At 39.8% G+C, this 27,635-nt stretch overlaps 1 protein-coding gene across 1 annotated transcript in view; it reads left to right on the top strand.

The window, feature by feature from the left end:
* The first annotated feature begins 510 nt into the window (after positions 1-510).
* Positions 511-27,635, top strand: part of DTHD1 (death domain containing 1) — a 44,892-nt gene continuing 17,767 nt past the window's right edge. Inside the window, exons 1-8 of the mRNA XM_048848606.2 lie at positions 511-793; positions 9,185-10,016; positions 10,516-10,846; positions 11,647-11,826; positions 13,992-14,236; positions 17,627-17,791; positions 19,939-20,228; positions 22,133-22,377. Of these exons, the coding sequence (XP_048704563.1) occupies positions 511-793; positions 9,185-10,016; positions 10,516-10,846; positions 11,647-11,826; positions 13,992-14,236; positions 17,627-17,791; positions 19,939-20,228; positions 22,133-22,377 (2,571 nt within the window). The remainder of the gene's footprint in view (positions 794-9,184; positions 10,017-10,515; positions 10,847-11,646; positions 11,827-13,991; positions 14,237-17,626; positions 17,792-19,938; positions 20,229-22,132; positions 22,378-27,635) is intronic.

Below are 27,635 nucleotides of genomic sequence, written 5' to 3'. Positions count from 1 at the left end.
TTGTAGTTGTTAATGCCAGTTTGTTCTCAAGAGCTTCGGGTCACTCATTGAGGTATGCTATCCACATTCTACACTGCAAAAATCACAAACAGAAATTTATGGTCTGACTTTCAGAGGGGTTGACCATTTTTATTGAACTATTTTTTATTTATTTTACTGAACTAGTTTTATTGAAATGCAGGTGCTCAGATCCCTTGAAAATCACAGCACTGCTGTATACTCCAGTAATGTAATCTTGCCACATTTATGTTCTGAAATCAGTTTGGTACACACTGACATCTCTTTGTACAGTAGTCCTTTTAGTTCCTGGAAAGCCACTCCTTTTTGTCACCTAGTAACTTTTTAATAGTCAACATTAAGCTCAGAGTTTCAGAGCTAGGTACTTGATTTTTCAGTAGGACTACGATGCAACATTTTTCTTATGCCCTAATTAAGTTACAAACTGAAGTTACAATATTTTGGAAGTGTTCTGAATGTGAGAAGTTACAATAATATTTTCTATATTTAAAAATGGAAGTAGCTGAATGTAAGATAACACCTGGTACAGATAAATCAAGTCAAGTACTGGAACAGATTTGGCATCTAAACCTAATGACAAGAGAAACACTGCTAAAGGGTGACCTTCAAGATAATGAAGATACAGCGGAATATATGCCTAGATTGATCTTTCTCATGCAAGAACTCAGCAGTTCCCTCAGCCAACAGCTACAACATAATACAGAGATCCTACAAGACACCTGCCAGCTATTGAATACTCTTCAAAACAAACACAAGCAATTGGTTTCAAGTCAAGGCAAGTAAAGATGAGTTTAACCATAAAGAGAATTTATTTAATATATAGTAAGCCAAATTTTGCCCTCTGATGCTCATGTGAAGTCACATTTTACATTAATTGGAACTTCAATATTTGTTCTTTCAGTAGAATATATTTTACTTTTTATTCTCTCCATGTATTTTTCTGAAGAGATAGTGATTTAAAAAAGGTTTCCATGTAGAATAATGAATTAAACTGAATGAATATAAAGTTTCCTTATCTATATTGTTTTGCATTATTATTTGTATAAAAATAAACAAGTAAGGGCCAATTCTTGGCTCTTCTGCCCTCTGATCCTGCATAGCTCAAGCAAACCAGAAAGTCTTCCTCCAGTCTTTCCTGAGGAAACTAAATTACTCTAGATTTTCCCCTTCTTAATGTACTGTTAAACTGGTCTGCTAATAGTATTTAATTACATAAATTTACATTTAATGGGTCAATTATGTGCTTTCACGTGGGATTCACATTAAAAATAGTATCCTGAACAAAGGATAGCATGCTTTTTCAAACCAAAAATTTCCCCCAAATCCCACCACATCAAGAATATTTAGCAAAATATAGCAGAAAAATACAATCTCTGCATTTAATAATATTTTAGTTTAGCACACCAGGATTAAGAGACTGAGAGATACAATTTCCTGACTCAGATCTTCAGCTATGCCCGTACTTATGAGTCTTAGCTCTATGGTTTTCGTAAGATATCCAAGATCATACAAGAGCTTTCTAGTGAGAAAAGACCTGCTTGCAATTTGGTTTTCCCAACTATGTATATGTGATCGGTATTAGCTACTTTTCATTCATTCATAACTCTCTGATTCTCTTTTTCCAAAAAGATTCTTTTCCATAGTCTCTCTCTTTCATATAAAATAACGAGTTAGTAAAGAAGTTAGGAGACACTTAAACATAGACTGCCACTGTATTCTGAAACTGGGTTATCTCAGGTCAGAAAAACAAGGAAAGTACAGTCCTTAAAGTGATCACATGCTTTTAAAAAATGCACAGCAGGAAATTTCAAGGTTAACATTGGAACAACATGCGGAAAGGCTCTTTTAACACAATGTTGGTGAATAGTCTAAAATTACTATGCAGTGATATGGTTCAGCTTTTAAACAAATACAGGTCAGGAAATTCAAAGGTACATAGGATAGGCAAACCTCAGTTTTCAGAATGGCTCAAGAATATATGAAAAAAATGGAACTGGGGAAAACTGAAAATTTCAAATAAAAACCTACATTTTTATTTCCAAATTTCAGGTAATGGGGGTTTGCATAACTGGAGTTTACATGTAATATCCATAGCATCTGTAGCAATATTTTGTATTACTGTATCTAGTGTCAGCTTTAAAGCCTTAATATGCATGTTCGCTGTACATAAATTGGTGTGTAGGCTGTAAGGAAAATATGAGACAAATTTAAGGTGAAATGGCTTAATGGCTGCAACTTTATTTAGTAAATAACACACAAATTGAAACCACCTAGATGCAGGCAAATAGTTTCTGCTGTAGTGGGTAACCATGGTGATGTTTTTGTAATAGTCTTATGCTCTGGATCCTACTTATAGTATTAGGTAACAGTTTGGTCACTTAAATAGTTTTAAGATTGCTCAATAGGTTTTGCAAGCCTTGTCAGGTGATATAAGCAGTACTAACTGTTTGCTTAAACCCCTGAAGCCAGTCTGTGTCCAGCTACTGCTCCCCTTCTCTGTTACACCAAGTGGATCTCAGATGCAACTGGAAACTGATCTTCCTCATAGCCCCTTAGTCCATCCATCCATTCTGGAATCCCTCTCTCCATACAGTTAGGATCCAAAATGTAGACTCCCCTACAGATGGCACTAGGTGCATCCATATACATGTATCTGATGTGTGAGAGAGATTATGATTAATTTAAATTTTTAAAAATCCCATAATTTAATTACACGTTGGCAGCAATTTTCACAAGTGGGTGAGGGAGAGGAATACACCCACTAAACCTTAGCAGTTCAGGTGCTTTTTTTGAAATCTACTCTGAGGGTTCAGAAAGTATTGGACAAATAGTGGAAGGAATGGAGCACATCCCCCTCTGCCTTTCTTATTCGGTTTTACCTCAAAGGATTGGTAAAACAATAGGAATTTTTACCCTAGTCGGTCATCTTGAAACCACACTTGAGCTACTTCCATATCATGTTCCTGAGATGACCATTGGGATATTCTCAGAATGATTGCCCCCAAACTGATAATTAAGTTAGTGGAGGATCCTTTTCTCAGTATTAATATTTAATTGTTGTGAGTTATGGTATGAACTGATTTTTTTACATCCGGTAGAAGTGCTTAGAGCTCTAAGACTAGACATATTACAAATCAAAATACATATAAATAAAACCACTTTTTTTGTTGTAAATGGACAGAATACATGACCTTTACATATTGGCTGAGTTGCAGATATTGGAAGAGCATTGGGTTAGGAATCAGTTGCGCCTCTGACTGCTAGTGTGGTGGTGGGCTGGAAATAGCTGGTGTAGATAATGAAGTAGGGACAGGTACAGGAGAATAGGACTTTATTCTAAATGAAGCCCTCTTTAAGGCCAGAATGGTATAGGGACATTTTGGGATTCCCTTTGTTACCTTACCAAGTATATGCTAGCTGGTCCATAAGGTAAGATATCTTGAATCAATTATATTTACTGTACAAACCACGCACCAAATTCTTCTAGTAAATCTGTAAATGCAAAGCATTTCTAATGAAGACAGTGGAATTTTTACATTAGTAAAATTCAGATTTACTCAGATTTACATTAGTAAACAACATGCACAATTTAGCCTTATAATGGCACATACTTAAGCCAGTAAGGGTGCATGCAAATCATGCTATATCCACTCTCTTCATTTCTTTATTCTTCAACCATTTTTTTCACATTATGCAATCATTCATTCTTTATTGAAATCTACATTTTTTTTTGAAGTTTGAAATCTCAGATCCAAGGCAGTTTACAGTTGCTAGAGTGAAAAAATGCATCTGCACAATTTTTTTCCAACTTCAGAAATAAAAAAATACATACTTTTCATACTCTGGTAATTGAACAACCATTAAATACATTTTCTTTGGATCTTTCAAATGTTAATTCCTTGGCTGAGGACAAATATAAAAAACTTTCTTGAAAATGTAATTTTTGGAGACAGATTTATATAAGCCTCTGAAAACTAGGACTGAAAGAAAAGGCCCATCTAATCTATCGCATCACACCAATAACGTTATCATATAATACAATTATTTTTCATGTAGAAAACAATAAGGTATTGATTAATCTAGACAGCTTCCTCATTAGGTGTGAAAGAAGGAGCAGTGAAGGTGAGTCATTGGATTCTATTCAGAAGAGAATCACCCTATTTGGTGTCCTTTCCCCCCTCTCTCTCAATCTTTTGCAAGTGGTAAGTGTTGCATATGGTGTTTCATCTCTATCACTTTTTTATTTGTTTTGACTTGCACTGGATTTAACCTCAGAAACAAGCCTGTGAGTATCACACAGTACTGAACAGAAATATGCTGAGAAATGCTCCCAGAGATTTGTAATGCATCTAATAAATGAAGAGAGACAGTTCCAAAACTCTCCAATTGCTACAGAGTTGACAGCAAAAGGCTTGAGGGTTGCTGTAAAAGTAATACATCTAAAATCCTTGAACGTTTTTCTTTGCAAGAATTTCCAGGAAAGGGCATAAGACAAGACAAATCAGGAAAATAAAATAATCCATTTTTCTTATAAGGTCACATTGTGACAGATATGGCAATTTCCTGTCATATGCTTGGGAGGCCTTACTGAATTAAGATTCGCAAAAAGAAAAGGAGTACTTGTGGCACCTTAGAGACTAACCAATTTATTTGAGCATGAGCTTTCGTGAGCTACAGCTCACTTCATCAGATGTATACCGTGGAAACTGCAGCAGACTTTATATACACACAGAGAATATGAAACAATACCTCCTCCCACCCCACTGTCCTGCTGGTAATAGCTTATCTAAAGTGATCATCAGGTGGGCCATTTCCAGCACAAATCCAGGTTTTCTCACCCTCCACCCCCCCACACAAATTCACTCTCCTGCTGGTGCTAGTCCATCCAAAGTGACAACTCTTTACATAATCAAGTCGGGCTATTTCCTGCATAGATCCAGGTTTTCTCACATCCCCCCCACCCCCATACACACACAAACTCACTCTCCTGCTGGTAATAGCTCATCTAAACTGACCACTCTCCAAGTTTAAATCCAAGTTAAACCAGAACATCTTAATGATGTTCATTAAAGATGTTAATGATGTTAATGATGTTCTTAAAGATGTTCTGGTTTAACTTGGATTTGTGCTGGAAATGGCCCACCTGATGATCACTTTAGATAAGCTATTACCAGCAGGACAGTGGGGTGGGAGGAGGTATTGTTTCATATTCTCTGTGTGTATATAAAGTCTGCTGCAGTTTCCACGGTATACATCTGATGAAGTGAGCTGTAGCTCACGAAAGCTCATGCTCAAATAAATTGGTTAGTCTCTAAGGTGCCACAAGTACTCCTTTTCTTTTTGCGAATACAGACTAACACGGCTGTTCCTCTGAAACCTGAATTAAGATTATGTATCTTTGGAATCCATTGTGTTACATGCATGGTTTTTGTATTATTGTCGGCTGGGATAGTATGTAATCTCTCGACGGATGGAGCTGTGACAGATGTGAGACCCGAGGGTTCAAAAGACTATACTGTTCAATGTGCCTGAGAATGTACTTTTGGGACAAAAAGTGTTAAGTGGTTTTCCTGGTGAATTCCTAATGGGAGGTGAATGCAAATTCCTCACCTCTGGTTATGCAAAAATACCCAGCCCTTTGAAGCTATGTCCTGAGGAGTGGGCCATTGTCTACTGACTGTCTTGTATATGAGGCCAAGATCTAAGGCCCAAGGTTTAACTGAGGAATACCTAATAGGAGTTGAATGCAAATCCCTTACCCCAGTTATGCCAAAAAAAATCCAATAAACCAAAACCCAGCCTTTTGAAACTATGCCCTGAGGAATGGGCCATTGTCTGCTGATCACCTCATACATGAAGCCAGAAAGGCCCAAACTGTGTAAAGGAAAGACTGAACTATTCATGGTTGTTCTGATTCTGAATCTGAGAAAGTTATGAACTTCTAATCACAGGGTAGACCCAGTTATGAGTTTTGAAGGATTGACACCAGAACTTGAGACTTCAGGTGGTATGATAAGCTTTTTAACATGCATGTAGGGTCTTTTATTGTTTTAAATTTGTTTTATCTGTAAATCTTTCACTTTCAGAATAAATGTGCTTGCTTAGAAAGAGCTGTGTGGTAACTTGTAACTGAGGGAAACACTGTTCATAGCCTCTGGAGAGAAAGCAAAATGCAGACAATGTCCTATTTAGGCAGTCTGGCTTCATGGGAATATCACAGTGTGGGCAGAGAACTGTGCAGCTTGGAAAAACCCCAGATAGAAGGAAGAGAGAAGAGGGTCTCCATCCGAGAGATGTTGATTGAGGAGCTGGTAGCCTAGTGTGAGTGCCTTTGGTCTTTGTAGTCCTCTCTGTCCATAAGGGTGAAAATGTCCAAGTCCTTTGTCCCTGACAGTAGTGAACCAACCCACCACATCATGTTCTTTTCTCCCACCTTGTTCAATTCACACTCCGCTTCAAAAACATTGTCATCCCCCTCTGTGAAATGAGGAAATAATTTGAAGTGTATGCCACTCACAGAGACAGGTACAGGGGGTTTGGTTTCATCTACCAGCTTAGTTTTCCTGGCACAGTCTCTCCATCTCGAGCTGGTATGTTCCCTGTCCTCTTTCCTCATGCTGCTCCTCCTGTTGGCTCTGGTTCTTCTTCTCTTCTTTCTCATCCTGGCACTGCCGCTCCTGGTCTGTTAACAGCTGGAGTTCCAGTCGCACTCTGTCCCTCTCCAGCCTCTTGTACTCTGTCAGTCTGTCCACAATTTCTGTTGCAGTGAGGCGTTCAATCCCCATGAGACATAGTTGCTGCCTCTGGCAGCCTCTTCCTTGCTTATCTCCAGGGAGTTGGCTCCAAGATTTTCCCCACCTGTTGGACCCTCTTTCAATGGGCTGGATGTTCCCTGCAAACCTGAGCCATCATTTCTCTTCCCGTCGTCAGAAAACAGCAAGTCAACAAGGTGCACCTTTGTCCACTCCTTAGGGTTGCACTGCCTTTCGCTACATAACTCAAGCTGCTGACTTTTCTTCAGCTGTTCTTAACCCATTTCCCCCCTCACCCAGTCTCTCTTCTCTCTATTCCTTTCCCTAAAACACCATGAGACTTTTTCCTCTGTGCTATTTCCTTACGCAGTATTTGCTTTCACTGCTGTTAGCACTTCTGGCAGTTCACCCTGTCATAGATCCCTCATACACTGCCATCATATATGACAGTTTCAGGAGAACTACACCTGCCTTCCTCCCTCGTCCACTAAGTGCACCACACCGGGATCCCAGCTCCTCAGCTGTCACACCTCTCTTGAATAGAGATGCACATCTCTCCCCCTCCTGACAGGGGCTTTTCCAGGCTGCAAAGTTCCTTGCCAACACTGTGATATTCCCAGCAAGCCAGACTGCCTAAACAGACCAGCACCAATGCTTTATTTTCTCTCTAGAGGCTATGAACAGCATAATTGCCCTCAGTTACAAGTTACCATACAGCTCTCTGTAAGTAAGCACATTCATTCTTAAGGTGAAAGAATTATAGAGAACATATTCAAAACAATAAAAGAACCTACAAACCTGCTTTAAAAGGTCACCCCAACTCCAACCTCGATCTCTGGTAGGTGTCAGTCCTTCAACACCTGCAACTGGGTTTTCCTTGTGGTTACAAGTTCATAACTATTTCAGCTTCAGAATGAGTACAGCTATGAATAGTTCAGTCTTTCTTTTACACAGCTTGGGCCTTTCTGGCTTCATGTATGAGGTGATCAGCAGACAACGGCCCACTCCTCAGGGCATAATTTCAAAAGGCTGGGTTTTGGTTTGTTGGGTTTTTTGGCATAACTGGAGGTAGGGGATTTGCATTTAACTTCTATTAGGTATTCCCCAGTAAAACCACTTAACACTTTTTGTTCCATAAATCCATTCTTGTCTGGCACATTGTTGAGTATAGTCCTTTGAACCCCCAAGTCTCACATCTTTCACTTCTCCCTCTTTCAGAAGTTACATAAACAATTAATGTAATACAAAGGACCTCAAAGATTCTTAAACTTAATTCAGTAAGGTCTCCCAAGGATATGGCAAGAAATTGCCACACCTGTCACACAGTTGTTATAGAAACAACAGCTAATTCCTGTGTTTCCGCACAGGAGTGTTCTCAGCTTTCATTAGAAGAAATCTCCACCATGTCTAGGGTTTGATCCGACAAGGCACTTAACTTTAACCATGGGTTTCAGAGGAACAGCCGTGTTAGTCTGTATTCGCAAAAAGAAAAGGAGTACTTGTGGCACCTTAGAGACTAACCAATTTATTTGAGCATGAGCTTTCGTGAGCTACAGCTCACATCTGATGAAGTGAGCTGTAGCTCACGAAAGCTCATGCTCAAATAAATTGGTTAGTCTCTAAGGTGCCACAAGTACTCCTCTTCTTTTTGCGAACTTTAACCATGTGGGAAGTCTCTGTCACTACTCAGATACTTAATTGCTTTGCTGGATCAGGGTCAGAGTGGTCAGCGCCTTGCAGAATGAGGCCTTCTGGACAGAAAAATAATTAAGATTGAATATTGGACTGCTCCTGAGCTAATTACAGCTATTATGCAGCAGTTTTCTGATTTGAATTGGTTGTCTTCAAGAATTTAGCTACTGTCTGATCATTAAACTAGTATTAATTAGAAGTTCTGGGAGGGCTGAGACTATAGTTTTATAAGTCAGTATCCAGTTCTTCATCAACTAAGTCACTCAAATTCACTTTGCTTTTGAAATAAATACTTTATTGTGTATTAAATAAAAAATGAAAGAAAAGAAACAGAATATATTATCCAATATGCATATACATAAGCCATTTGCATAGCTGTGCAGAGTTCCTTGTGTATGTATTAGGTAATATAGTGATAGCCATGTCGGTCCCAGGATATTAAAGAGGCAAGGTGGGTGAGGTAATATCTTTTATTGGACTAACTTCTGTTGGTGAGAGAGATAGAAGCTTTTGAGCCACACAGAGCTCTTTTTCAGATCTCAGAGTACCTTTTTTAGACCTAAGAAGATCCCTGTGGGGCTCAAAAGCTTGTCTCTCTCACCAACAGAAGTTGATTCAGTAAAATGTATTACTTTACCCGTGTGGTCTCTCGTGTGTGTATTGACTTTTTTTTGCATACTATCACTAATATTTCAGTGACAATTAATTACATTTTTTTCTAGAGATCATCGCTCTTGTGGGTTGTCTTCGGAAAATAAATGAACTCTTTCTGGATACAGTTACACATCTTCAAGAGGCAAAAAACAAATTTTATGATATTAGATGCAGACATGATGATAAATCTCAATCCCAGATTGTTCAAGTTGTTTCCAATGAAATAGTTGTGTGCGAAAGAGAAAAGACACATTCTGGGAAAGTATCTGCTGGTGTACGTCAGCGACTCCAGGTAACTTCTCCCATGAATGAAAGGAAAAGTCCGAACATTCACCAAGTCCAGTCAAGTGAAAACAAAACAGTGGAAAAAGAAACTGCTTTATCAGTAAGTGAAAAAAATTCTGATCAAGAACAGGCAGTAAGCAGAGACCTCCCAAAGCTAATGGAAAATGAAGATCACAAGCTCCTACAGAGTTCACATACAGAGCAAAAAGATTGCAACAGAAAGGATGAAAGTCATGGAGCAAGGCCTTATAATAAGAAATGCCCAAAGAGAGCTTTTCAAGAAGTTCCCGGGAGCAATGGAGATGATATAATTGTATCTGGAAAGTCCGAAGATATCTGTGATAGATCTGTAATCAATCTTTCTGATCAAGAACAGGCAGTAAGTGAAGAACCTCCAACTCAGATGGAATATGAAGATCACAAACCAACAGAGAATTCATGTGAAGAAGAAAAAGATGATGAGAAAAAGGAGGAAATTTATGAGATTAATGGGAACAACACAAACAAGGCAATTGAGTCTGCAAGGTCGGAGAATATATGCAATACACCTGCTATGAATCTTTCAACAAATGATTCAGAAGAAGTGGAAAGATCAAGTCCCTGGATGAACAAAGAGTAAGTATGAAAAAGTTGACTATTTGTAAACACACATCTGCGTGCACTCCAGCCATTGGACGTGCATAAAGGGCAGTTCACCCTTTAGTATGGACACTAAATAAAAATGTAACTCTGCACTGAAGATTTTAATGTAGCTTCCTGAAATCTTGAGCACATAAAAGGTCAGATTTGAAACTTATTGAAATCAGTAGAAAGATTTCATTGATTGATGTCAATGAGCTTTGGATCAGGTCCCAAAATTAGGCAGCTTTCCTATAATTTGTAACATACATTTTTAATCAGTGTTACTGATATTTTTCTAGGTCCTATGCACTTGTTAGTTAATGCAAGGTATTACTGATCAGTTCCCTGTGCTTTATAAAAACTGAAAAGATAGGTGGATAATTTGGATATATTTATTATTTAAATATATTAAATGCATATATAAATTGGTTTATTGCTTACATAATATAGGACAAAAAAAGCCCAGAGAATAATATTGTGTATTTTTCTGCAGATTTCTAGCAGAAGTGAGTGGTAATATTGAACCTGAAGTTGCCTGTTATATTACAGCACCTTCCATCACTCTCGAAAATTTAGTATGCAGGATCATCAATGACATGAGTTCCTTGGTGGTGGAAGATTCTGAGGCGCTGGTCAGCAATGTCATCAGTGTTGCGTGCTTAGACCAGGGGAAACTAATCCCCTTTCCTATCAACATTGCAATCCCATTCACTGCACGCTACAGAGGAAATTATCGAGACATCATGGTGAAGGTGACCAATATGAACTTTCAATCAAGTTACTTAACTCCCATTTCCTTTGATGGGTACCAGGGAAACCAGAAGGTTGGTGAATTCTTATTTGAGTATTATGACAGGGTCTATTGTGGCTGAACAGTTAAGGTTGAGTTAAATTTTGCAATTAAAGAAGTGATTAATAAGCCATGCTTTCCATCATGAATTTCCTATATTGCCAAGGTTACCTAAATACGAAGACCCACATTTTCTAAGGTGACCATTAGTTTTGGGTGCCTCAAGCTTCAGGTGCTAATTCACGCCCCCAGAACAACCCCCAAGATAGGGAGGCATAAAGGTGACCTAAAGCTGCCTATCCTCCCTTCCTCCCACAGGTGGCTCAGAGTATAATTTGGTTCAGTGTGGATCTAACCTGATTTTTTTCTAGACTAAATTGTATTTCTCTCTCCAAGATTCCCCATGATTGATTGGATACAAAACTCCCCAATTAACATCTTCTCTTCAGAAACATTAATTGGAGAAGTACTTTGCCCCAGAATACAGATGACTCTACAGTTTTGTTTTGTTTTAAATGTGAGCATGCGTGTGAAGTTGACAATTCTTTAGTAAATGAAACAGAGGAGAGATTATTTTGCATTTAACCTAAAGAACAGTAACACTTATATCTGCATACACCCACCCTCCCACTGACTAAACATAGGATGAAAACTTGTTAATGACACTGAGCCTTATTCACCACTGAAAGTTACTGGAGTAACACAGTAGAGAACCAGGCTGTCAAAATGGTAATAACATTTAAGTTATTTTCATTTTGCTTCTCAGAATACAGTTAGTTCATCCACCGGAAATGATAATCTACTAACAATTGTAGCATCCTTTTTCTCCCAAAGGGGACCTTTGCAGAGGTGAAAATTTGCCAGCTTGGTATTTTTTCTGTGGTTTCATGCTTAAAAAAAGAAACATTCACCATTCCAAAGAAAGGGCTCTCACAAAAGCTAAGCATGGATTCTAGAATCTCTTTCTACTACCCTCCAGAAATGTTCAGTTCTCCAGTGACCATGCAGTTAAAGGTAAGTGTGAAATATTCATATTTTTCTTTGCATCATGTCCAGGTCACATGAGTAGTTCCAAAGAGAAACCCATCATAATGATGAAGGCCTCCAAACAGTGTTATTACTGTGGTTCCACTGCATAGACAGCTAGGTGGATATGGAGTGGACATTAAGAGGGACTCTGCAACCTTTATGCATAACAGACCTGGGCTTCATGTCAAATCCTTTTTAAAACCCAGGTGCCCTGATTAGCCTGCCTTAATTGATTCTAGCAGCTTCTTGATTGGCTGCAGGTGTTCTAATCAGCCTGTCTTAATTGTCTCCAGAAGGTTCCTGATTGTTCTGGAACCTTCCCTGTTACCTTACCCAGGGAAAAGGGACCTACTTAGCCTGGGGCTAATATATCTGCCTTCTATTACTCTCCTATAGCCATCTAGCCTGACCCTGTCACAGCAGATATAAATGAAGCAGTAGCTATTTGTATGCTTGCTATGTTCTGGGAAACAAGACTGTTTCCAACAATATTAATAATTATAATTAAAAAATCTACACAGTACATGAAGTCTTTGGGTCAGGCAGTGGTGTATTCTGTAGGCAAACTTTCTCCGCTCTGATCCATTCCCTTTGAGCTAATCTGGAAGTGCAAAAGAGTCATTGTCTCCCTATAAGTCAGTGGTCCTCAAATTGTGGGGCATGCTCGCCTGGGGGGTGCAGAGGAATATTTTTTGCAGGACAGGCCATCTGGTGGAGCCCTGGCCAGCCCTTGGGGGGCAGGTTGAAAGCTGCCTAGTCCTGCTGTGCCCCCAGACCAGCTTCGACCCCACCTGCAGCTCCATGATGTCCCCAGACGCAGCTCCACTCTCACCCCTGTTCCAACCCCAGCCCAGCTCTGATCCCAGCTGCAGTTCCACTCTCCCCGCTGCTCCACTCTCAGCCCCAGCCCCAGCTCCAGCCCCACTTCACCCTTTGCTGTTCCAACGTCCCAGCTCTGATCCCAGCTCCGTTCCACTCACAGCCCAGCTCCAGGCCTGGCCCAGCTCTACTCCGCCCCCCTGCTCTGCTCGCAGCCACAGTTCTACTCCATCCCCTGCTCCACTCCAGCCCAGCTCCAACCTCAGCCGCAGCTCCACCCCCAGCCCAGCTCTGCCCTCATTCGCTCTCTGCCCCAAAGCCAGCTCTGCCTCTAGCCCCAGTTCTGCCCCCAGCTGTGCAGTAATAGAGGGGGGTTGCAGACAGATTCCATTACTGGTAAGAGGGGGCATGACAGGAAAAGTTTGGGCACCGCTGCTATAAGTCCGATGCTGGGAATACCTCATTGTGTGGATGTCCCCAGCAGGCATAGAGCCAATAAAACCTGTTCCTATTCCTTCCTCCTTAGAGTCACAAGCACAGAGGGTGTTCCTAGAGTTGGGAGGTCAGGAATGGCTGGACTATGATATGCTTCAGCTATTCCTAGATAATATATTGATCCTAGGGGATTATAACCAGCTGGTCCAAAGTTAGAGAACTGGAAGGCTGTTGTACTAGGGACCGAGAATCTGGGAGAGAAAATTGGCTACCTTATAGCTTCCCTGATCTGGTGCATCCAGAAAATCTGACCCTATTTTTGCAAATATGTGTAAATAATTACTTTTACTAATAATGATATGAATACTCTTGTTCTCACCTCCATCCTTTCTCAAGCAAAACTCCCAGTGTAGTCAGTGAGAGTTTACTCTGACTAAGAACCTCAAGATTTGACCTAGCTGTAATATGTAAATGAAAACAACAAGTTAAATCAGAGCATGAATTTAAAATCCTTGGCAAGCAGAATGTGTATTAAAAGAGTCATAAAAATGAATATAAGAGTACAGACAAAAAGGTAGTGTATAAATTCTACCTTTTAAAACAATCACACACACTAACAGGAGTCCAAATTATTTAATTAACAATGGCAGCAGTTTCTGATGACACTGTTACAAAGCACTTGGTTGTGCATATGGTAAAATGATTGGGAAAGGAAGAATCTTAGAGCTCATCAACAGAGTTAAAGAAAAAAATCTAGATGGTCTCAATTAAAAAATGGGAAGAGATTTTGTGAAATGCAACTCTCCTCCAGTTCCTGAAGTTAAACTAAAATGATTTTTAAAAAAGCAACATTTAAGTACTTGTACATTAATTATTCTGTTACTTGCTATACATAGGTCCAGCCAATTGAGCCATCACTGGTTTCCATATTAAAGGCAAAATATGACATGTACCATGCAGTAGTGTCTACTAGCCCACTGGTTCATATCCAGCATCCTTCATCCCAGCCATTTAACAAGTCAGTCAGTGTTATTCTACCCTGTCCTCCAAATCCAGAAAAAAAGAGATCGGGAGATGCAACAGAACATGGAAGAGCATCTAGTGCCACTGTAACCAGGGTTACAACTGCATATCATCTTTGGTAAGTGAGAACTTCTACCTACAAATCCAGCAAGATCAAGGCATCAATGGAATTGCAAATAGCCCTGACCAAACTAGTTTTATATTAAAATATATTCTTCACCTTAAAGTGTTCTGAAGGTGTCCTCTTCAAAAAATATAATTGGCCAGATTTTCAACTGATGTAAAACATAGCTCCATTGACTTCAATGAAACCACCCTGACCTACACCAGCTGGGGATCTCACCCAGGGTTTTTAACAGAAGATTGGGAAAAATTGAGACATATGTAGTAAAGAAGAATTTTGCTGTTTTCATTTTATTTAACTCCAGATTTTGCCAGCTTGACTCACACTGAGTAGTATTTTATTCCATGAGTAGTCCAGAATACAACTCAATGTTAGTCAGAGTGGCAGCTACGATCATGTCCAGGATTCACCCTTCATTGCTGTAGATGGCTGAGTTTATTTCCTAGCAGAACAAACCAAAAAACCCACTCACTCTAAGTTCTGTTTCCTACTCAATGCTTCTTCATGGCCATTAATGACATCAAGTACAATGTGAAACAAATAGTTCAAAGCACAGAAGGATCAAGGACAACAACCTTATAATGGGCAGATGGCCAGCCTGGTCTCTGGGCTCTACTCTAAAAGGTCAGAAGGTTATATGGGTCAAGAGTTCCAAAACCTAGTGATTTTTTGAGTGCCTTAATTTCACGGTGCCCAGCACTGCTCAGCTTTATGGGTGCCAGGTTTATATAATTTTTGGTGGTGCCCAGAATGGATCCAAACAGAGCTGTCCCGTCCATAGAACGGACTGGGACAACCACCCCGGCCCCCGTGATTTGGGGGCCCCACACTTCAGGGGGACACGAGGTCCAGAGTGGCCTGGAGGATTAGTGGGGGGCCTGGTGCTGGCAGCAGTAAGTGACGCAACCTGGCCCAAGCCTGCTCTGCCCAGCCCCGGCGTTGCTTGGGGGATGGGGTGGAAGCCAGAAAGAGGTGCAGTGGGGGCTTGGGGGAAAAGGGTGGAATGGGGAGGGGGTGGAGCAGGGCCATGCTGGCGCTGGGTCACGTCGCTTGCTGCTGCCAGCACCAGGCTCCCCGCTAGCCCTTCAGGCCACCCTGGACCCAGCATCCTGCTGAAGCGCAGAGCCCCACAAAGTGCGCTAAGCCCAAACATTGGTGGAGCCGGGCCCATGTTCCTAAATATTGGTGGAGTATAGGCACCACAGGCCCATATAACTCGCCGCCTATGCTCAGCTTGATCAGAGGGTGGACGTACAGCACCAAGTTCTTTCTGAAAATCAGCCCCTCCCCCTTAGAAAATAGAGACAGCTGTAATCACTAGTCACTTTTGGTAATCTTGGTGACAATTCCTAATAGTAGTTCTTAACTGGCAGGTTAATGAAGTGCTCCTGACAACGAAACCCACTTGTCTGCTTCCCTAGGTGAAAGCCTGGATAAAACCCTGTAGTAGGAACAAAGGTAGTGGGATTTCTTTTTAGGGGCCAGTTGGAGCAGGTTGCTGTCAGCCTAGAAATGTTGCTCCTCTAAATCCCAAAGAGATGGTTTAACCAATCCTACTGATCCTTTGAAAATTATAATATATATTCCATCATGTAAAATCAAATAGGCTGCCGCACAAGCAGGGGTTTAGGTGGTAAAGGGAATAACTGTTCCAATTTTTCACTTCTGGAAACCTCCTTAGATCACTTTTTAAAAAGGATTAAGTCTCATTCTAATCCCTTGTAGACCCTCATCCTCATCATAGATGCACCCTGTGATTTGGCAAGGTTGGTCATCACTGCTTATAGAAAGTTCTAAACCGATATCCTGTACCACGGGTGTTCGATAGTTCACAAATGCTTGCATCTCACCTGCCCACACTTAGCAATGCTGTCAGCCTAGAGCTGTGTAAAGTACATGACTTGAACTTCAGATGTACCTGAATTTATGCTAGGTTCTAATTTGAAGTGTGCCTGTAACATGGATTCTGTTCCTTGAAGACCCAGGATACTTCATTACTTCAGTTAGTACAAATATACCTGTAATGCAGAGGAGAAAGAGGGTATAATGCAGAGGAGAAAGAGTATAAACCAGGGGTCAAACTAAAATGTCTCAAAACACAATTTAATGTGGCTGAATAACTTGATTCAATGGCCTAAGAATAGTGAGCCACATAGTTTTAAGCTTTTCTGCTCCTATACATTACATAGTGTTCAAGGCCTGGATTAACACAAAATAAAACAACAAACTGCAACTTATTTTCACGTATTCCTAGTACTTTGAACCATTTTATATTTAACCAATAAATGTCTTAGAACTCTTTAAAGCATAATCTTATACCACATACATGTAATGTAGAGCAGAAAGAGACTCAGGATCTATACAAAACAGGGCTCAAACTAAAACAAAACGTCTGAAGGACACAGGTATGGGGGGGGGGGGAAGGGAGGTAGTTTGTCCAAAAAGCTCAACCACTGAACATACATGTTCATGAAATACTGTGCAGCGTCCATATAATCTTGATGCAAACTCTTTTGCTTCCTTTGGATATCTGCAGAATTTCTCAGGCCATTTTTTAGAGTATATTTAGGCTTTCTTCAGAACACCTGATTTCCCACAGCACTAGTTGAAGACCACAGGACATGAAGGAGCTCAGCTTTTTTGAAAATTGGGCCCTTAAAATTCAAGCTTTGTTTATAGGGATAGGCTGGGTGGAGGAAGTCACATTGTGGTTTTTTTGTGACCCTGATTGAGTCTGTCCCATGTGATCAGACTGTTCACTCCAGTTCAGCAGAAACTATTTTAATTTTGTTCTTCCTTGATAGGTGGCTTTTCTGCTGAGGTCTCTGATCTAGCTGAAGAAGTCAAAAATAAACCATGTCTCCTAGCTGCTGTGTTTCTCTGGCTCCGATAGATAGCATCTTAGTGTGTAATTGTCTGTAATTTCCCCAGTTGTTGTTAACTGTCTTATTATGAGTTTATATTTTGGTTCACGTAACAACTATAACTAGTTTTGGAAGGCTAGTTTTATTTTCCCCAAGATCAGACTTTTGGTTTTACACAGGGCTAACGTGTATTTCCACTTCTGGTGAATCAGTGTAAATCAGATGACCTTGTCAAAAGCAAACCTTGATATAAGTTTTGCTCAATATTAGACTAGAGGTTAACTACATTCATTTGGACATGAACCTTTCCAAACTACAGAGCCTGAGTATACCCGCAAACCAGTCCATACATGCCATTTTCTAGATGCAGTTTTTCAGTAAGAGACAAACCATCCCAGATGGTCTGCAGCTAGGCAGATTAAAGAGAAGGGAAAAGACACTGCTACAACACAAGTATTTAATATCCACAGAGCTTTATTTTAACCTTTGTAATGATTTCTCCTGTCTTGTGGTTGTCCAGGGCAATGAGTGCCTCTGTGAGAAAACATGGAGAGAATCTTGGTGAATCCTTGAAAGTATTGGGTTACAGAAGCAAAGAAGAGGAGTGGGTTGTGCTTGATGATGTTATTGTGCGGAATGCACGAAACGGACTTGTATCATTTGAAGTAGATGAGTATTTAGAAAGGTAACATATAAATAATTTCATTCAATTATTTAGATAAAAGATTCATATCCAAAGAAATTAATGAATGGGAACTTACTAGAGTTGAGAAATCATTCACTAAGAATTATTTTACTTGCCAAAGTTTGGCTCTTCCAGTCTGTAAATGTTTCATGAGATACGGATGACTTTCTTAGATTTGTATGTTATGAATAATTATGCCAAAAATTATTTTGGTAAATAATTTTTCATCTGTATATTGTGCACAAACATAACACAGAATGCACTTGACATCTGAAATTTAAGTTATAGTAATTAATTTTGATTGGACAGTATTTCTGCTCCCTGGCTGGATGAGCATAACTGTCAGTTTTAAGATTTCAGGTTGACATATATTCTCCAGTATTCACTTAAAATTCTCTGTTTATGTAAAGATTCTGCCAACAAATTTTGTATGATAGATCATGCCTGGGAACCAAAACAACCTGAGTCTAACCACAGTTGACTCAAATGCATTTAAACCTTTGAAAATCAATTTGTGATTTGTTTTCCGCAGAATTTATGCACATGATTTCATACATATTGGGTTTAGTGCTGCTATGTTTATGCAGGATAAATCCCTATTGATGTCTATGGGAGTTCTGCAAAAATAAGGACTGTGTTCTCAAAACCATGAACATTAGAATAAAGACCTTATTGTGTTGAACTGGGAGGTATTTGGGAGTTTGGTGAAAGTGCAGATTACTATGTACATGTGCAGCAATTACCTCTGTCATTCACTGTAGTTTATTACTGTATCATTTTGAAAACAAAATAGAGGATATTTTGATATGCCCTAACACTGAACACCTAACACTCAAGTTTCATACAAGTAGCAACAAGTTGTGTATCTTACTCATGTCAAATAGCCAGATTTACATCTGAGTCTGTTGTTAGAGAGGCTTATCGTATCTTGCATTATTGTTCCATCCAGCTAAATATTCTAAATGGCTCTAGAAGTGAAAAGCTCTGTAAACACATCAGGAAGAAACATGGAAAAAAAAAACAGTTCCCTACATATTGAATCATAAATATACTGCTATTAAAATATGTAAAAAAATTGCCTCAGTTTCATCATATCTTAAAAATATAAAATGAAACGAATATATAAATTCATGTTGTTTTAAATACTTATTTAAAATCTTTAATTTAGTATGATATAAAGGTCTGAAATGAGACAGCTTTTGTATTTATTCTCTGTAATGTACATACTATACTTTGCAATTACAATATAGTTGATCAAATATGAGAATATATATTTCAGCTGAAGATCCTACATACTATATATTAGTCATCATTTCTATACATTTTTGATACACATTAATTCTACTTCCCTCAAAACCAGTTACCCTCTTATTCCAATTACAATATTTTGATTCATCAGCTGGGTTTTGAGTCTTCATGAGAACTGAAATAACATAGGGATTAACATACTTGAACTGATCACTGAGAATTTATTCTAATATTCTGTGTAACAGCAGTCAGTGCCACTGGTGGATGTTTCAGATGGAGGTATAACCTTCCCATTACAACCAAGATCATTTAGTTATTCAATAGCTTATTGTAAGAGAGCAAGAAAATTCTTTCCTGCCCCCAAGTTGTGGTTATCTTATGCCCTGAAGCATGAGTTATTCATATACATATCTAGCCTTTCATATTTTGTTTTAACTCAATAATATCCTCTGGCAACAAGATCCAAAAGGTACACAGCACAAAAGATGTTTTGTTTCCCTTTCAAATTTACTACTAAATGGCCCAGTTGGAATCAATGGGATTTTTGTTGAAAGTCAGTGGGACTTAAGATAAGTGCCAAACTCACAATTGAAAATTTTACCTATGGCCTTTAGTGGGAGAAAAATGAGGTACAACAGGGGAATGTTTCAATAAAGCTTTCAATCCTGAACAGCTTGACTTTTGGCCTGATGTCATATTCCAGAAAACTAATCTGAGCATTTGTTTCCTACCTTGAGGAGGAAAAATGTTATAGAATGGTCATCAGTTACCTGAACCACTATATTATCTTGCTTGATAAGTTGCAAAAGGTAAATAAAACGATTTATAATTCAATAAAGAATTAAGTGTCACCTCAGGGACTACTTATTTTCTTCTCTCTTCTTTTCTTCTTAATGCAGCTTTATTGTCATCCGCCTCTCATTTGCCATGGACAATACACATCTAGTTCTATTTATGCAGGCTCTGGAGGAAGCCATTCGCAGCACCATGGCTAATGTCGTACTATATCAGAAAAAAGAAAACCCTCATAAAATAGTTGTTTTACTGGTTCTGTCCAAAGAACTGAACTGGGAGCTGCAAAACCTGCGTGAGGAGGGATACTTTGGTCCTCCAGAACCAACGCAACAGTTTCAACTAAGAGAAGGAGAGCAGATTCATTTTAGATTTAGTGGCAACATATTTGCCTCAGGTAAACTGGCCATTTCTTGTACATAAATACAACCTATCAAGTGAACAAATCTCATATAATATAGAACTTTGTCTTGCTTCCACCTGTTGCAAATAGTGAGCTTGCATTTAGGTAATTCTTTGAAACGGCACACTTCACTGTTGTCATTCAGTCCTTATTTTTTGTAAACTTGTAATTCGATAGGCAACCACTCCACTCTGATTACATGAAAAGAAGTTCATATGGTGAAATCCTAGCCCACTTGACATTAATTGGTATTTTGTCAATTACTTCAATAGGGTCAATATTTTACCCATAGCCCTCCCTTTTCTACTAATCTTCTTTTATGGTCATTTTAAGAACATCTCATTGGGGTTAAATGGATTTTGAATAAAAAAGGACAGATTCTGTTCATTTACATCAGTGTAAATCTGGAGTAACTCAATTGACTTTAAGGGATAGTGGCATCTAGGGCATATTAATGTTGTTGCTGGTGGCCCTCTGAATTAATTCATGTTATGATAGCCTATTGTTTAGAAATTTCACAAGTGCTCACAGTTGGTCTAACTGCTGTCATTCACTATTACCATGGTAAAAACTATTCACTACACTAAGCACTTTTGAAAAGCCTACCCAAAATATTTATGCTCTTCTTTGCCAGGTTTTAAAATTAATTATGAGGGTGTAGCTTACCACCTTCAGAGGTCACATTGTACACATTACATAAATTCTTCCCGGGGAAACCCATCCAAAGAAAATCAGTGTGAAAAAAATAGTATTAGCTTTGCAAGTATATTGCATAGTTATACAAAATATGTGAAGAAAATGTTACGGTTGCAGAGTTAAGTACTCAAAAAACAGGGAAATGCAAAACTTATGGATGTACATGCAACTCTTCCCCCTTTCTGTAGTCATTATAATACAAGGTTTACTTACATGACAATACACATCTCAAATAGTCATGTTATCAGTTGGGTTAAAGTCCCTTAAACTGATGAGTATAGCAGCCTCCCTTCATTCAGGTTAAATAAAAGAAACAATAGCAGTCTCAAAGAGGGGCATCCAAGGCTACTCAAAAATTTGAGCTATGTAGGTGGAGAACTCTGCTGGCTATTGTTTGGGCAAGAATAGGTCTGAGAGAGCCAGAAGCAGGAGAGTGACATAGAAGGAGCAGAGAGAGTCAAACATAGCCTGAACAAGCAGCTGGTAAGACAACCCTGGAAAAAAGCATACTGAGAAAACATTTGGGGGGGGGGGGCGGGGGTGGAGTGGTAAGGGAGGCATGGAGGGAGTGCAGGCTGAAGGAGTTTGCACCAGTGTGCAAGGAGAGTGTCTCCCGTTTTTTGGTTTCTCCTGTGTTCAGGGAAACAGGACTTTGTCCATTCTTTGTAAATAAACAAGATTGCATCAAAGGTACCTGATTCCATCATCAATTTTCCCTCCCAACTGGAACATCCTCAAGGGTCCTGAAGTTTGACCAGCTGCTCACCTCAAAAAGTGTAACATTTAACAAAATAGTACACATTGTTTCCTAGAGCCTTAGATACAATATTTTCTTCTGCTCGTACTAATTTAATTGTCAACATGGACTTTCATTTCTTGTCTCTCCATGGTTTGTATTTCATTAATTTTATCATCTCCATGTGCATTGCTTTTCAAGCAGCAACACATCTCTCCTTAGAGGCACTTTGAGGCAGCTAACTGCAAAGATAATGTAACCGTTAATTTAAGTGGCCAGGAAAGTGTAGCTGTTGCTCTGTGTTTCATACTTAGGTCCCAGGCCTGAATACAATTTGTTTTGTATGATTTTATTTGTATAAGTCCTATTGACTTATCTTGCTCTGCAAAAGATTTTGTGTTTATATACCGGAGAATCAGACATTAAAACTCAGTCTAAGAAATACATCTTTTTATAATGAATACAGATGATGGGAAGAATTTTGGAAAAGCCTACAGGCTTACTTTTCATTCACAAAGAAAGCCCAGACTGGAGCTCCAACTCCAAGAAGTGGATGAATTTGGTAACTACAGCTCACCTCATTACAAGGGAACTGCAGTATTTTACAAAATGAGCAGAGAAACAATAGCCAAGAAGTGGGATCAACCCCTTCTGCCTGATGACTATCAGGACCAGTCACCTTTATGCAAGTTAGCACTAACCTTACCAAAGGTAAGTTCCACAACTCCTTACTATTTGAAGTCTCTCTCTTCCAGACATTTTTGTGAGATTGATATATCCTTTATCAGTAAGGATCCTAATTTGCTTTACAATCTACAGTCAGACACAGAAATAACCCATCTATAAAATGTCACTACTGGGGGCGGGGGTGAAACATAGTAGCTTTTTCACCTTGCACAGCTCCACTGGGTATTAATTTAGGACTGGAAATAAAGAATCTCATTCAGCTGAAACTGTGGGGAGAATTCCCCAGTTGAAGTTTATCCAGGACACTGCAATTCGCCCCCTGCTCTCCAAAACATACCATGGAATGGCTACAAGTGGTCAGTATCGGAAGTTATTATTAAATATATGGGGGCTAGACCATGCCTTTAAGGCAGAGACCAGTGTTTGGGAAGGTGCAGAGCCACAATTTCACGGGGAGCTCAGGGAAGAATTTAGACTATCCATTTTCCTTAAGTATCCATAGATATATGGTTATCTTTGAACCTGAATACTCCATCCCCTTGCATGCCCGGTAAGTCTCTGTAACTTTGTCATGTGCGTTATTGGCTTGTCTCCATCTCTAAGACATGCATAAGATTTTCAACAATCTTCTCTCACTTTGACCATTGTAATGTCACTGGTTGCCTCCTCAAGACCCAGATCTCCAGATAAAGAAATGCCAATTGACCTCCAATACCAATTGTGTCACCTTCAGCCTCAAACATCTCTACTCCATCTCCCAATTTATTACAGAACTCTTCTGTTTGTTTTTAAAATCCTCCCCAGATTTGCTGCAAGACCTTGCGAACCATGTTGTAAACTGCCATAGCTCCATCAAAGTCAAGGCCAATTTACATCAACTGTCAATGTCTCCATTTCCCATTGTATTCCTCCCACGTTTATAGCACTAGTCTCCCACCATTGTCCCTTTACGTAGTTTCACCACTCTTGCTATGAGTCCCTTTTCTGCAGATCTGAAACAGCCTTCCTTGATGTTGTTTCCCCATTACCATACTCTTTATTTCTCTCTCCCTCTGCTATTTTTTGCTATCTAAAGGTTGAAACTGAATTAAGTTGTGTACATTTTTGCACCAGGATACATTTTATTTAAGTGAAATATAATTCAAAATTCTGTTATAAAAGACAATATATTCCTTTTCCTTTTTTATTTATTTATTTTAATTTTTCAGCAGAAAGTTAGCCTTCCTTCAGAAGTGATCTACAACAGTTATATGTGGCACTTCCCTGGAGAGTCAAAGGGGATACTTAAAGAAAATCTATTTATTTGGACTCAGGCTTCACTTTGTTTCCTTCCCTCCTCCCACCCCAGTTCTGTGGTTTATTCCATCTTCTTTCATCTTGGTGCATAAGAATCATGTTATGTATGACGTTGGATGGTACTTGAAACAAATCACATTTGCAGCTATCAAGTGCTTCAGCTTTGCTTTGGTACTTAATCACCTGCCAAGACCTTTTATTGCTTTCTGTATTCTATTGCAAAGAACATGAGCCCTTATATGTCCTGATGGGACATTCTATCAATTTGCAGTAATTACACGTGCCCCTGCTCCCCCCACCCCATTTAAATGTACGGTCATCTTTGCTATCAATACAACCTTCCAATCCCAGTGTGGTGAGGAAGTTAAGGCTGAACTGATACCAATGGTTATGAAAGAAGCAAGCACAGGAACACTGGTAATTTGGTAGTTGCTCTGTAGTGACTGGAAAACTTCTATTATTGGAGAGACCCCCCCCAAAACACATCCCTGGAAGTAAATTTTGTGGGCTCAATATTTAAAAATGAGCCCGCTCAATCTGAATAATTTCAGTAGAGGGGCCTGAATTGAGGTATAGAAAAACAGTCTGCTTCGAGTGGTTTCCTTACATGCCATTCTTAGACGCCATCATGGGGAATTCTGGCTGAAGCAGCAAACAATTTCTCCTCGAGTTCCCAGATAAACACATGCAGTAGCAGAACGTCTGCCATCCTCAGAAAAGGTGCAGCATGCGTTCCCCCTTCCTGCTTGGCCAGCAGAGCTAGCTTGTGTGGGGAGTGGAGCCATCTCCCTTTTAGGGTGCTCGCAGCACAAGTCATTTAACAGGTACCGTATTCACTAGCCTCACTGTGGCTTGCCTTTTGCAAATGGGCACAAGTGATGGGAAAGTCTGCACAGGGCCAGCCACTATATGGCTCAAAGTGTCCTCTTTCTATACCTGCCTCTTCAGAATTCAAAGTGTGTAATCAGGCTGCTTTAAATAACTCTGAAATTGCAGTATGCGCATTTATTCTACAGATTAGAATGGAATAGACCAGGAATAAGTCTGGTCCTTCCTTGCTTATTTGTAAGCATTGATGAAATCTCAGAGTTGTAGTTCTTCTGTGGATCTAGAATAAGTTAACCTTTTTTCTGCTATACAGTTTCTATATTGAATATAACAATTTCAAAATTCCCTTGAGCAAGATAGGCCTTATTACTCTAAAAATGTGTTTCTTGATAGGAAATATATAACAGACATATGTAATACATAATTTCAGGGGATCAGTGCAAGCCTTGGGTTTCCAAAGAAACTTCCTCAAGTTTGTAGTGATGAGTTTACTTAGGAGAGACTGAAAGGGATCAGATTCTGCCCTGAATGAAAATATAAAAAAAAAAAAGTAATTTCTTAGAAATGCTCAAATATGGCAAGATTTGCACTTCACTTCCCCCCTAAAAAATGAAATGCTTCTCTACAAAAGACTGAGTAGAATAAATAGCATCATAATCAGATCTCTCTCTCTTGCAAATATTTTTTGTGTACAGAACCAACATCTGTTTAGAAACAGTTGGCAAGAATTGCCATTTTAAATTGCCTTCTGTCCTTCTTTTTAACCTTAGCAAGAAAAAGGACAAATACTGGAAGTACTTTAGTTAATTCAACTTCGGTCTCTTAAAAGACATTGGTTTACATCAGGGGTCAGCGACCTTTCAGAAGTGGTGTGCCGAGTAATTTAAGGTTTTGCGTGCCAGTAATACATTTTAATGTTGTTAGAAGGTCTCTTTCTATAAGTCTAGAATATATAACTCAACTATTGTTTTTTTTTTAATTTTTAAAAATGTTTAAGAAGTTTCATTTAAAATTAAATTAAAATGTAGAGCCCCTCAGACCAGTGGCCAGGACCCGGGCAGTGTGAGTGCCACTGAAAATCAGCTCGTGTGTCGCCTTTGGCACACGTGCCATAGGTTGCCTACCCCTGGTTTACGTGCAAAAGGGCAATGGGAATGTCATATGCATTTTAGTGGTAATGAAACCCTCATGAATACAGGGTTAGACTTTGGCCATGTCTACACTACAAACTGTGGTTGATGCAAGTTACAGCGTCATTAAGCCACCGCAATTAGCATATCACGCTTGCATGGGCATACTTGTCTCCTTACGTCAGCACTGCACATCCACACAAAGAGTGCTTATATCGATGCACAGAGCAGTTTACCATGGATAGGTATCCCAGTGTGCAACTTGCCAGTGTCCAGCATATAGTCTTTTAGGAAGTTTTGGCAATGCATGGTGGGGTTGAAACAAATCATGCAGGAACCAAGGTGTCAACTTCTCAGTGTTTAACAGTCTCCGTCTCATAATTGTCAAAACTTTTTCAAAATTCCAAAAACCTGTATGGCCCTCCTCACTATCCACCATCTTTGACAGAAGCATGGAGCCTGCACAGCTCTCCACTATTGTCATAAGCATTGCAAGCACAGGATCCATGATCCTCCGCTATTTGCTGAGTTGCAAGAATGAATCAGCAGGGAACATGATGATTTCTTGGAGAACCAATTCAAGGTCACTGATGGCCTTCACAGTGCAGCTGCATATGATGGAGTGCCATTTCTGGGCCTGAGAAACAAGCACTGACTGGTGTGATTGCACCGTAATGCAGGCTTGGGATGATGAGCAATGGCTGCAGAACTTCCAGCTGCAAAAGGCCACATGCCTGGATCTGTGTGCCACGCTCACCCCAACCCTCCAGTGTAGGGACACCAGAATGAGAGCTTCACTAATAGTGGATCAATGGTGGTGATTGCACTGTGGAAACTTGTAATGCCCAATTACCCACTGACTGATAGCAATCACTTTGGAGTTGGAAAAAACACTGTGGGGCTCTTGTCATGAAAGTATGCAGGGCCGTTAAATCAACTCTGCTAGGCAGGACTGACTCTCAGCAACATGCAGGAGATTCATAGATATTTAGGTCAGAAGGGACCATTATGATCATCTAGTCTGACCTCCTGCACAACGCAGGCCACAGAATTTCACCCACCACTCCTGCAAAAAACCTCACACCTATATCTGTGCTATTGAAGTCCTCAAATCGTAGTTTAAAGACTTCAAGAAGGAGAGACTCCTCCAGCAAGTGACCCGTCCCCCATGCTACAGAGGAAGGCGAAAAACCTTGGATGGATACTGGATGGATTTTCAACAAACTGTAGTAGAGTGACAGATGGCACGCATATCCCTATATTTTGGCACCAGACCACCTTGCTACAGAGTACATCAACAGAAAGGGCTACTTTTCTATGGTTATGCAAACATTGGTGGATCACCCTGATGTTGGTGATGCATCCCTGGTGAAGTGGTCACAGAAAGTGCATGACACTTGTATCTTTAAGAACACAAAAAGCTACAAGCAGGGACTTCCCCACCTCCCCTCCAACTACCAGATGATTATTAGCAAATGTTGAAATGTCACTCAATAGTGATTTTGGGAGACCCAGTCTACCTCTTGCTCTCCTGACTCATGAAGTTGTACACAGGCCACCTTGAAAGCAGCAAGAAAAGATTCAGCTACAAACTTAGGAGGTGCAGAATGAGAGTTGAATGTGCTTTTGGTAGATTGAAAGGCTGCTGGCATCGTTTACTCACAAGATTTGATCCGTGTGAGAAAAATAGCCCAATGGTTATAGATACCTGCTGTGTGCTGCATAATATGTGTGAAGCAAAGGGGGAAAGTGGCTATCTGCTAAGTTTGAACAGCCAGACACAAAGGATATTAGAAGAATTCAATGCAGAACTATGCAGCTTAGGGAAGCATTGAAGGAGCTCTTACTTTAACAGTGAACCACAATATTGTGTTGTGCACTGTGCTGTGTCTGGCCTGGCTGTTTGGGAGCCTGTTAGGAATTGTGTGGTGCTTGATTTATGGTTATTACAGTGTGTTTGTCACTGATCCCATGAGATGTGTCACACTGTACAGCAACAAGTGGGTGCCTTCAGAATTGGTAGGCACT

Source organism: Caretta caretta, chromosome 4, assembly GCF_965140235.1.
Source record: "Caretta caretta isolate rCarCar2 chromosome 4, rCarCar1.hap1, whole genome shotgun sequence".
Taxonomy (NCBI): Eukaryota; Metazoa; Chordata; order Testudines; family Cheloniidae; genus Caretta; species Caretta caretta.
The sequence above is the reverse complement of the archived record's forward strand: the minus strand, read 5'-3'. Positions and strand labels throughout refer to the sequence as shown.